The sequence below is a fragment of the Taudactylus pleione genome, unplaced genomic scaffold (genome assembly GCF_031769625.1).
Source record: "Taudactylus pleione unplaced genomic scaffold, aTauple2 ptg000305l, whole genome shotgun sequence".
Taxonomy (NCBI): Eukaryota; Metazoa; Chordata; class Amphibia; order Anura; family Myobatrachidae; genus Taudactylus; species Taudactylus pleione.
The window spans coordinates 8933998-8947129 of record NW_028284706.1 but is presented as its reverse complement, the minus strand read 5'-3'; the positions used below and the strand labels follow the sequence as shown (position 1 = coordinate 8947129).

Here is a 13132-nt window from a genome sequence, read left to right as displayed (position 1 = left end):
CCTGATTGAGACCTAAACCAAGGTGTGTACGTTCTTATGACAATTATCACCGCTGCACACCAAAGGATCCAGACTACCTATTAGCTAAACACTTGTGTACATATACTTCAAGCACATTAAGTGACATTCAAGCATATGACTAAGCATATTGCTATTCATTAATGCAAGCCCTTTTGCCAAATAAAGGAAGACCCTTCATACAAGTGACTGGTATAACCCCTTGCCTGCTGGAGACAATTTAATAAGGATTAGTCAAGAGGTGGCCACATTTAGCAATGTCCAAAACTTTCTAGCATTTCACAATATTAACTCTGGCAATGTGAGGGAGAATCAGCTCTAATATAGAGTTATACAGAAAAATCCTTATCAGCACCCTGTCTCCCTGGGATTACCGCAATACCACAGTAGTGAAAGTGGAAGACATGTTCTTGCATATGGCTACTTTATGAAAAGCAAAGTGTTACACAAACACTGTAGTTACAGGAACTACTTCATATTACCATCAGTTACATGGTGCAGATGCTAGTACTATTGGCATATTGGAAATACGACAAGTTTTAAAAGGAACATTCCATTAATAAATAACCTAACAGGACCCAACACAAACCTTGGTTTGCAACTATCAAATGTGTACGCCAACAACTAAACTGGCCAATTATGACTTGTTAAGTGATTATTAGTGTGGGGTATCAGTATATTATCTGAAATGTGTTTCATGTAGGTGAATTGTAATGTTATTGCCAATGATAGAGCTCTAAATTAACCTAAAGGAGTCAAGTTAGCACATTTTGATAAAACATGTTGTTTCTCAAACAGTTCGAATTTTCCAAGTAACCATTTATTTAGGAATCGGTATGTAATACCGCCTGCCGCATGGCCAGCAGTTCGAATCCCGGCAGCGCAAGGCCGACAGAGGAACAGATCCCGGCAGCGGCAGCCCGACAGCGCTGGAAATCCCAATCGTTCCCCAAGTACTAACTAACCTAACCTACCCCCTAACCCTCCCTTAGGGGTGTCTAACCCTAACCTCCCCCCCAAGTGCCTAACCCTAATCCCCCCTCTAAGTGCCTAAACCTAACCCCCCCCTTCCCCGCTGCCTAAAACTAAGTTCCCCAGGGGTGTGTCTAACCCTAACCTCCCCCCGGGGGTACCTAACCCTAACCCTCCCTCCCACTAGCCTAACCCTAACCTCCCGAGGGGGGTGCCTAACCCTAAGTCCCCCCGGGTGCCCTAAATCTAACCCTCCCCCCTTGCGGCTGTCTGCTGTCTAGATGCCGGTCATTTCACCCTCGCCGGGATATGACAGTCGGGAAGCCGGCTGTCGGTATAATGTCAGCCAGCTTCCCGATTGCATCCCATTACGTATGTTGTAGAAAATAGCATTACATATTTCCTTCTAATCTATAAGGGCAGTTACAGTGGCTGAAATGCAATATATAAATGTATGCCTTTAGGGATAAGCTAACTTACTTTTGTGACAGCAAAGTTTAATTCTCATTTCTGCTTTATCCTGCATTATAAAACTTGTGTTTCTGTGACCACAGTTAATCAGATCTCAGGAATTTTATTTGAGAAATAGAAAACATAGGACATTGAGGGTAATTAGTTTCCCACAAATAAGACCTATACCCTGGGCTTAGGGGTTTTCCCAAGCAAGCCCCTTGGTGGAAGGTATACAAGAGAGGAAGCTTGGGTGGAGGCATTCACTACCGGAGGACCATAGAAATCATCTACTATAAGGTAACCCACTTCTAAGATAGAACAAAGTAAACAGGGCTACAGAAGCTACATCAAGTTTTAACCTCCTGACAATCAAAATTAGTGGTCAGGTTAACAGATCTAATGTTTTCTTGTGTGAAAATAACATTTAAATGTACCATATTGCAAACTTAAAATGTAGTTGTGATAAAAAACAGGTAACCAACACTTAAGTCATCCCAGTGGCAATAACTTTTTTATTTACAATGGCATGTACTGTATTGGGCCTTTACTAGACCTACAGCAGGGGCAGAACTATGGGAGACAATGGAGGAGCCTTCCGTCGGGCTCCAGCTCTGATGGGGCACCTTTTCCATTGTCCACAACATATTCACCCCACTTAGGGCTGTAACTATGTACCATGGGTGTACCGTCATGGCCGCCCAATACATGGCACCCTGTCCTGGCACCTGAGAAATTACAAAAAACACGTGTAGAGAGTTCCATGTCAGACCATCAGCTGCATCCTCCATCTATCTATTGCCTGTCTGCATGCAAATTTCTACATTACAGTGTCAGCGGCTGTGATGGGGGGTCACCAAATTATAACTTGCCTCTGGGTATCTGGGATGAACTTACGCCACTGACCTACAGTACTCCTGAACCTCTCATTTGTATCTGGACATAAAGGACACACTTGTGTGAGGTCATGGGTGATCGTATTCCCAATATATATTTTTCTTAGATCTTAGTGCATGGCTTATAAGGCAAAAGATAGCCAAAACTCATGTGCAGTCTGCCAATTTATATACGAGTCCCGTTTATCCCTCAGTCTTAAGGTCATATACAGGGCTCACAGAGGGTATGAGAACAATTGATTTTTCCTGCTAACACTTGTCATTTGGCGGTGTATATGGTAAGCCGCCGCAGGGTATTTAAAGGCTGTGGTGGGTATTTTATAACATGTAATTGTCTCACCACCATTGGTTTCCCTTTTGGGGAGTCTGAGTCTCGCTCGGCGTGGGATATGGACAGCCGTCTTTCACCGCCGCCGTGCTCTGTCTGCAGCACCGCTTCTGTGCAGCCCTGTGTAATAATCGCGGTGTTGACCAGTCAGCATTTTTCAGGTTGAAGAGAATGCAGGAAAGAAGTCTCTACGTGTTTCTCCGCCTCCAATACTTTCAGCGGCTTCCTCAGGAGACAATTGTCTCCTGAAGAAGCCGCTAAAAGTATTGGGGGCGTAGAAACGCATTGAGACTAATATATAAACATATATAGAAAAATACGGTCACTCACGACCTCCCACATGTGTGTCCTTTATCTCCAGATACAAATAAGAACTGAATAATAAGCTCACATACTTTTATTGGAGATTTTCAGTGCGTTTTTTTAGCTTGGTAGATACATGCTGTTTTTATACAGAAAGGAAAGCTACAATTTCTGAGCAACAGAATACCCACTGGCTCCTCTTCTTTTCTCTATATTTGGATATCAATCATTACTAAACAATTCATATGTGATTTTATTTATATACATATATTTGTGTATATATATATATATATATATATATATACACAATCTCCTTTTTTATTATTTGGTAATAAGTATCAGCTATCTTTTTTTCCTGTCCAAAGTAACACCAATTATCAGCAATGATGGCTGCACTCTGTATGTCAACCAAATCTATACTATAGCTATGCATTTATCTTTTCTCATGTACAGATGCTGCACGGATAGAAAGGATATGGCCCAGTAATAACTGGATAAAGTTATTATTGTTCCACTTTGCTTCTTTCATTGAGCACAACTTATCATTTTTTTTTATTAGGTGAATGAATAATAATTAAATGTGATAAATGTGAGCTAATAGAAGTACAATCACAGTACACAATAAATATACATACTGTAATAAAGAGGTAATAGTCAAGGTCAAAAAGTGTTTATTGGTTAAATATGGGACAGTCACAGAACAATGCATAGAGATAAATAATACATGCATAATAAGGTAGCAAGAATCATGGTACATAAAAAAATTGCAAATGTGTATATGGCAGTAAACAAGACATATTCACTGTTCATATAGCATTACTGTATTCAGTGTGATGTAACAGGCCCTTTTTGTTTTGATTTTGGACAATGCTAATTGACAAGTACAGCAGACACTGCACTGTACATACACATATGGGCATAGTTTAGCTAGATGCATACAGTAGGTTCTGTGTTGAGTTTGTTGTGTGTCTGATGTACGTAGTGCATACTGTATGTTACTAAGCTGAGCGCATCTTGATTTGTGTCAAGAGCAACCTATATGTGCAAGTAGGATTTCTTCACAAGTAATTGTTTTGTGGGTCATTTTGCCACATATCTGTCCAAGTCAGCATAAGGCCCATGGTCTCTGATCACACGTATACCTGCTATATTCTCAGTACACATGCAGTTTACCAATAAATGAAGCAGACAAATATATTTACTGTATACTACAAATACACTTATTGTATACAATGATTGGATAAATACATATAGAACATAGTGGTATATTTACTAATGAGAGAGTTTTTAGAAGTGGAGATTCTACTTACCATTTGACTAGCACCTTCTAGAAGATAATATGTAGAATCTGATTGGTTGCTTGCTATGGGCAACATTTTCATTTCTAAAAACTCTCACTTTAGTACATTTACCCCTTAGTATCTCTGATTTGTGAAATACAGAAATGAGAAGAAAGTGGGAAGCTCTGGGTATATGACACAACAGAAGGCATTCTGTTATGTTCACAATTTCCTCACAGTGCTATTATACAGATACTTCTAGTCTAGTGAAGAAGAATAATAGGGTAATTCTAATCCCTTTAAAATTAAGTTTTACATAAAGTGATACCCTTGATGTACGCCATCTATAGCCTTCTCTGCAGACTGGGTTGCATTTGTCTTGTTAGAAGAGCTTAGTGGTCAAAAATGTGAGCAGAGAAGCAGCCAGCACAGCCCATGATGATACTAGAGAGAGAGAGATACAGGAAGGTTATATTGTATCCAGACAATCAGGTCCATAACTAGGGGTGTGCAAGCGGTGCCAACACCAAGGGCTCAGGGCCTTGGGGGCGGCATCGTCACTGCTGAACAGCACATGCATTTGATTTTCAGAGTGTCTGGAATGGCAAACGCAGCCTCTAACCCTCATGAGTGCCAAACTTGTTTTCCACAAGCTCCAAATCATCCATGAATGACATTCTGCTCTCTAATTTTTGCAGTCTAATAAAACTTGACTAGGACTGCCTATCACTACATCTGCCTTTTTTATATCTTATAGGGGCTATCTCCATCTACAATAATAAACCGATGTGATGGAGTAGGTTTCCTACTGCCTACTGGCTGAACCCGGTGAGGTAGTCCCACTATAACCATGTCCCATGTTCTCCTTGCTTGAAATCCATCTAGTCCAATCATTCTGTCCTATCCACCTCCAAATTGCTGTCACCTATCAGCCATACATTCCAGTCTCCGAATTATTTCAGAATTTTGTTGCCTACATTTGTCATTTTCGTTTCCCCGATCTACCCACTCTCATTCTATGGTATTTTAACACCCACTTTAACAACTCTACTGACACAGCTGCCAATAAACTAATCCTGTGTCTTTTTAATTTGCTATAATCTCGCACACATTACAATTAACTCTGTCTGGACCTCATATTCTCCTATTTCTACCATCTTCAGCTTCCAACTCACCTTTCCAATTATATGACACAGCCACCTTACCTTATATTTCATTTACACTCCTGGACCCATATATGTGAACACACAATGACACCTAAATACTGTAGCATTGACCCAATTACTGTATCTTCTCTGCCTTGCATGACCTGTACAACACTATCCTTTCTTGTTGCATTTCCTTTTTAACAAGACCACATTTTTTGCAGCCATAAACAAGGCAGCTGTTTCCTTAACTGTATATATCAACATCTCTCACCAAGTAAACTTACTTTGAAACCCTAATATGCAGAACCACATATTTTTCAAAAGTAATCATCTGTCAGGAAATCTCCTCTTGCCAGATCAATCACCCAATAATCCTACACACACGTTCTCCTCCATTTACACACACTCTCAGTGGCAAATTTACTAAGAATTGTCCATGTTTGACTGAGATTAAACATGGGTAGGAACAATCAGACACAGAGGTTTCTTTTCCCCCCAAAAAATTTGGGAATTTGCTAAGCACCCGTGTTTGTCTGGATTGCGTTAGTGTATCTGATTGTTCCTAACCGTGTTGAATCCCCATGTTTCCCTAGCCCAAACACTCCAGAAAAAGAAGCCTGCACATATCAGTGAGATACGTGTAGGCTGCTTGTGTGTTTTAAATGACATAGTTCATTTAAAGAAAAAATTTTACATTGAGGCCCCCGCCATAGCATGACCAGCCCCGGGCTCCTGAGCCAGTCCTGGATCTAAAAATTCAGGGAAAAAAATGTGTAGGGTTCCCCTGTATTTTAAGAACCAGCATTGGGCTTTGTGAGCCAGTCCTGGTTTTAAAAATAGGGTAAAAAATGGCATGGGGTTCCCCGTATTTTTAAAACCAGCACCAGACTCCACCTAGCTGGGATGTAATGCCACAGCCAGGGGACCATTTCACCGGGTCACCCTGACCAAAGCATTAACACCCCAAGCTAGTCAGCCCTAGCTGGGGATCTCAGGGGAGGTGGAAACCCCCCCAAACATGGGGTCCCTCCTCTCCTGAACACCTCAGGCTTAGACTGAAAACCGGAGCTCTTCCCTGCACCCCTGTCTTTATAATGTATGCAAGGTGTGCGAGTCCAGCGGGGCCCACACCGCACAACCTGCACCCATAGCTAATATACTTACCTCTCCTCAGATTCCGATGAGCTGCTCCGCAGTGCCGGACCGGTGCTGCAGAGCAGCAATTAATCACTGGGAAAATGGTGGCGGCCATCTTCCCAGGAACCTGCGCATGCGCAGAAAAGATGTCCCTGGGCCAATAGGTGCGGGTGCCATTTTCCTGGAGGCTCACGTCTGAGCAGTAGATTCTGGCATGAACCACAATCTACAGTGCTCAGTGCGCTGACAGAGAGGAGGGGGCCCAAACGGAGGCTGCACACGGGTCCCCTGCTCTCTTAAAACGTCCCTGGGTGCAGGTGTAATAATGAATTTAGTAAATGGCTACTATTGTTTTTTACAGTGGGACTACACAGTGTGCCTGCCCTTTGGCTCTTGTGGAACTACAAGTGCCAGCAGGTGGCAGGCACCCATACTGTAAGATAAATAGTCAAATAATCATAGTACACACCGTAGAAAGTAACGTTTTATTCAGTGGCATAACTTCATCCCAGGTGCCCGGAGGCAAAATAAATGTTGGTGCCCCCCCAAACTAAAATGTACCCCCCCCAGCACTTATACCAGCCCCAGCTGCCACCACCCCCCTTATGCAGTTCCTTTTATATAATGCCCCCAGTAGTGGTCCCTCTATGCAGTGCCCTGTAGTTGCCCCCTATAGTGAGCCCCCTGTAGTTGCCCCCAGTAGTGAGCCCCCTGTAGTTGCCCATAGTAGTGAGGGCCCCCCCCGCGCACACACACACACAAAAAAAACCACACTTACCTTTATCCCCGTTCCAGTGCTGCTGCCGTCCATCCCCGTCGTCCGCTCCTCGGCACTATGGGAGTGACATCATTACGTCATTCTCATTGTGCACTGCGGGGCTCGGAAGACGGAGCTCACTCCTGAGCTCTGTCCCCGGCGTCCGCTCCTCGGCACTATAGTATAGTATAGTACACTACGGGACCCGGAAGACGGAGCAAGCTCCGTCCTCTGGCTCCCGCCGGGGGTTTGAATAGGAGCCGGGCGCCCACTGGTATCATACTCAGCGGGCGCCCGGCAAGTTATGCCAATGGAGGTGGAACGCTGATCAGCGGCGCTCCTTCTCCATGCAGCTCCCGGGGACAATGGAGCCAGGTGCCCCCTTCAGGGCAGGCGCCCAGCGGCAAATTACTCCATTGTCTCCGGGAGTTTCGCCACTGGTTTTATTACATACAAAACACACTCACACATACCTACCTTCTGCCAGGTGATCGGCCCACTTGTCCAGTAGACTTCCCGTTACTTGGCAAAGTATAAAAATTATTAGCCCAGACCAATTTGGACATGTAGAGATACACATACATCTCTACCCCTGTAAATGACAGAGACCGGGTGGTTTCCATCATTAGCTGGACCACCAGCCAATCAGAGGCTGCTCTAGAGTAAGCAGCTGCTGATTGTCTGAGAACCGCACGGCTGTCAATCAACAGCCACGAGGGTCTCAGTCAGTCAGCGGGACCAGGACTCTCTCAGGAGCCCGGGGGCTGGTTTAAATGAACCCTTTCTTTAAATATTTACGAGCAGAAACATACATGGATGACACTGATCTGTGTATGTTTCTGCCAACCATGCTGCACAGGAGGGGGGTCTATTCAAAACTTCTCTTTTTACACCGTGCTTGTTTAAATTACACTCATTATTATAATCTTGGTAAATTCCCGAGTTGTACTCCTGGCTATGAAAAGTTCTGCCGTGTTCAGATGATGGTGTATTCATTTCTATTTGTATTCTCACTGGTGTTTTTATTTTCTAAGAGTGTTTCATGAATTTTCGACTTTTAAAAAATGTCTAAATACTCCTGTGATTGCAATCTCGGACAAACACGGAGCTTAGCAAATTTACCCCTCAGTCCTTTCTCTCCTTTTATGAGGTCTTCATACTCCGTCCTAATCCTTCTCTTCAGATTATCCCTCTATACTAAACTAAACCCTTCTCTTTCTCCTTCTCATGCTCTTCTCTCTCTTATCCTCAAGAAACCATCTATTTACCTCTGTTGACTCTCTATATATACAGCTCCATAAACATTGTCAGAAAATGCCTCTCTCTCACTCAAGTACATTATTAAAACCTTTATCCAGTCTCTCCTTGTTTCCAGTCTTGACTACTACAACTTCCTGCTACCTGGCCTAATCTTACAGGTGTGTGCAATTTGCACTTAAAGGACCAATTAGAACAGATATCATTGTATATAGTGTATACTCCATAGCTTCTCAAACGTGATTTATTATCTTAACACGTATCTTTCTTTCATATATAGTCTACATCATATGTACAGTAATTCAGCGATTCTAGTCTAACCTTTGCAATGTTCTTAAACATACGTTCTCATACTCGGTCCTTAGGACCCCAAACATGTTTTCCAGGAATCCTCACAGAATCACGAGTGTAATAATTAGCTGCACCTGTGGATCGTTTAATATGTGTCCATAAAAGGTGGCCATACATCTGCGACGGATCGTCACGATGCAGGGATGCGATTGGAAATTTCCGATCGCCCATTGGAAACTTCCGATCGCCCACCATCGATGTTCTGCGATCCGTAGCCGCATCGCATGTTAAATGTTAAATGTCATGTTAAATGTCCGAGATTTGACAATTTCGATACTTTTTTGATCGCGATCGTCAAATCGCCGAAATCCAACATGCAAACCCAGCATCGCGGGATAGCGGCACTCCATCGCAGAAGAATGGGGCCCATTAGTCAAGGTAGGTATATACTGGAAAGCTATATCACAGATCGTTTCATCTGCAGATACTGATTGTTCATACACACTGAACAATCATCATTGCCTCTGGCTGCAGGTCCACCGCGACCTCTGCAGCTAGTGTTCGGGCAGTCAGCTGACCACCCATACACACAGCACGATGAGCAGATATATCTGCATATATATCGGCTATTGGCTGTGCTGCACAGTCGACACGATATGTCTGTGAACAACGTCGTTCACAGATATATCGTCTGTACACACTGGCTGATGCAGGGTTGGACTGACCCACAGGGGGTACAGGGGAAATCCCCGGTGGGCCCCACTGCCTGAGGGCCCACCCCCTCTTCTAGGTGTCAGGTTCCAGACCTCAAATCATACATTGTTATTGTATTAGATGGTCAGTTACCAGGTGGGGTAGTACCACTGATCAACATTGATGCTTGGCTGTTTTCTAAAGAACATACAAAAAGATTTGCCTATTGGTTAGCCAAGTATCTGTGGTGGCTGGCCACAACCATTAAGCATGGGCCCCTACCACTGCATTCCCCCAGTGGGCCCTTCATGCCCCAGTCCAACACTGGGCTGATGTGAACATTATATATCAGCTGTTCAATTGTACCCAGCATGACCTGGAAAACTGTGAACTGTTTAAGGACCTTAGGACCAAGTTTAGGAATCACTATTCTAAAATAAAAGACACATGCAACATGTTAATTAACTCTGCCAGGTACTGTGTTTTGTATTAAAATAATCATACCTGTATGGTGTTCAGCACTATTAAAAAAGGAGTCATCTGAAATATAACACAAATATTTTAAATTACAATAAATTACTTAATTGATGTAGAGAGAACAGAGTGGAAGAAAGGAGTATAGAATAATGTTAACACAAATAAGAAATTCTAGAACCTTTTTTCACTTGTGTTTATCATAAACAAAATAAATTTACTATCTTTCTTTCTTACTATAGATTTGGATTCTTATTCAAGCATCCGCTACTACAGAGGTTCCCAAATGCAGTCCTCAAGGCACCCTGACAGTTCAGGTTTTAGAGATATCCATGGTTGAGCACAGGTGGTTAAATCAAATTGACTGAGATACTAATTAAGTCACCTGTGGTCAACTATGGATATCCTTAAAACCTGGACTGTTAGGGTGCCTTGAGGACCGACTTTGTGAACCTCTGTGCTACATAATATCTTTTCTATGACAGTTTACCAGATTGTTCTCTTAAACTAGAATGCAATGATATTTTCATCAGGCAACTTTCCTTCGATGTATTTCACCAAAATCTATATGGGGTAAATTTACTAAAATGAGAGATTTTAGAAGTGGAGATGTTGCCCATAGAAACCAATTAGATTCTAGCTATTATCTTCTAGAAGGTGCTAGTTAAATGCTAAGTAGAATCTGATTGGTTGCTATGGGCAACATCTCCACTTCTAAAAACTCTCACTTTAGTAAATATACCCCTGTATATCAAAAAGGCAGTATTGTTTATTTATTTTATTTTGCCTGGGCAACAGAACATGTAGAAACTATAAATTGCCTAGAGCATTGCAGTGTGAAGGCACTGTAACAGTCCAGGTTGTACAAACAAATATCCATGCTTCAGCAAATGTGACTTAGGGGCTGAGTCATATCCAGACAGAGGAGTGCACATACATCCGAGAAGCACTGTGCATGCGTCCCAAAGGTTACTGCTGGAGGATGCATATAAGAAATGTATAGAGATCCATGCAATTTTGATAGGCATGTCTGGGTAGTGCCTGGCGGTGACTAACGGCAGCAGCTGTGCCGGGGCATGTCAGTGTCAGGGCTTGCGTCAAAAGATAAAGTTCCGCTAGCACTGACAGGCATATACCAACATACATTCTGAGCATTCATAGGGTTGCTCGAATGTCCAATGGTGTAGTCAATGTCTAACTGATGGTGCGCCGTTGTGCACACAATAGCGGACTCACGTCATAGATGGCTGGCATTTCAATAGGACACCCACTGGCCACGGCGTTAGCATAAAGACTCAGAAGCGACTGCAACAAAGTCACAGCCACTATTGAAATCACCCACTACTGATTCACCCCCTTAATTATTAAATAAAATGAATTACCTCTTATCATTTTGACCAAACTATCATACTCAAAAAGGGAAGGGAGGACAGGAAGACTGGAACAAAGATGCTTTGGCCCATAAACAAAGCCTATTAAATAAACTCAGACAAAAACATGCCCATGCACTGTCACAGGCTTTTAAATCCAATCATCAGTACCCATGTAATCCTCCAACCTAGAGGTTTAAACCATCTCTTTGTGTGCTGGGTTGCAGTGAGTGCAGGGAGGCTGCCACCACTGAGTGTAGCAGCAGTCTCCTAAACCTCTACCTGATAGGAGTGGGGAGAGCAATTGCATTGATCACAACCCCCCCTGGATCTGCCCTAGCTGAGGAGCACATGGCGCCCCCAACCACCCACCCCCCCTGTGGAGCATGACTATGCCCCTTTACATTAGGCTACATCCCCTTGACAGTTACCAGGTCAGGGCCTCTACGACCCTGGTGAGGATCTTGGGGACAGCATTAGAGGCATTAGAAGGCATTAGAGGTGGATATGGCTAGTAGCCATTAGTCAGAGATAAAGAAACCTGCATAAAATGTGTCATCGTCATGTGATATTTTTTATAAAAAGCTCTCACTGGTCCTGATCCAGAAGTGGATGCAGTGATGACGTTGCATGCAAACGGCTGATATTGTAAGTCTGTGCAAGCGTCTGAGTTGCACTGCACATGTGTCATGATTGTTAGCACTCAGAGAAGCAGTACAGATTCAGATGCAGGTTCTTAGTGGGCGTAATTGGGAGGTGACAGGCGGAGGCTAAGCAGAAGCGAGTGTGTTACTGAAAATGACAAAGGCACTTAACAGCTCACACAGGATGCCATCCTTAGTCAGAGAAACTGCACCTATCTTAAGATTGGGATGGTACATCCAGTGGTGCATCTAAAGACACTTGCTCTGAGATGGCAATGCACAGTCTCAAGATACTGCAAGTGGGTATCTCAGTATTAAAAAATCGTCAGCAGCTTTAGCATAAGATGCAAACATGACTGTGGCTAAAGGCACAGCTGCATCTGTGTCTGACTCAGAATGAAGATTTGAAGACCACTGTGAAGGCACAGATACCCCACAGTAATGCAGTTCAATTGCAAGTGGAGATGTGGCAGAGTTGCATTCAACTCTTAATTTGTGTTCCATCCTCAAATCTGATTTGCATTTAACTAATTGGCTCAACTCATTTGCATCTGCTCTCATATGCCCACTACATACAAATAAATGTATGTGATTTAGTTTAGGAACAGTTGGTGTGGTCTAGATTATTCTGTCTATGTATATGGGGTTCCTCTCCTGAGGTAACAGTTACTATCACCCACTGATTGTCTCCTTAGGTGAATAGGAGTCATAGTATTGGTGCAATCAGAGCTGTCACTAGATATTTTGGTGCCCTGTGCCAGAAAGAGAATTGGTGCCCCCTCCACTGTTCAACATAGGGACAGTGCGTGCCAAAGGCACATGCAAAAAATATAGTGGCTTCAAAGGGAAGGGGTGGGGCCACAGAATAGTGCCAATTTAAATTACACTGCACACTAGTGTTCATTAGTCACATTACACAACAAATTAATGTCTGTTATTCACATTACACCATACAGTAGAATCCATTATACATATTATACTGTACCACACAGTAGTGCCTCATACATGTTACACCTGACAGTAGAGCCAATATATACTCTACACTGCAGTAGAGCCGTTTATACACGTTATGCCACAATAGAGCCCTTTATACACTTTAAACCACAGTAGAGCA

General features: G+C 43.0%; 1 protein-coding gene across 1 annotated transcript in view; it reads right to left on the bottom strand.

Annotated features, from left to right (window-relative positions):
* Positions 1–3621: 3621 nt before the first annotated feature.
* Positions 3622–13132, bottom strand: part of LOC148511558 (uromodulin-like) — an 89835-nt gene continuing 80324 nt past the window's right edge. The window contains exons 10-11 of the mRNA XM_088442103.1: positions 10035–10070; positions 3622–4691 (exon numbers count right to left, since the gene is read on the bottom strand). Coding sequence (XP_088298229.1) covers positions 4630–4691; positions 10035–10070 — 98 coding nt within the window. The 3' untranslated portion in view covers positions 3622–4629. The remainder of the gene's footprint in view (positions 4692–10034; positions 10071–13132) is intronic.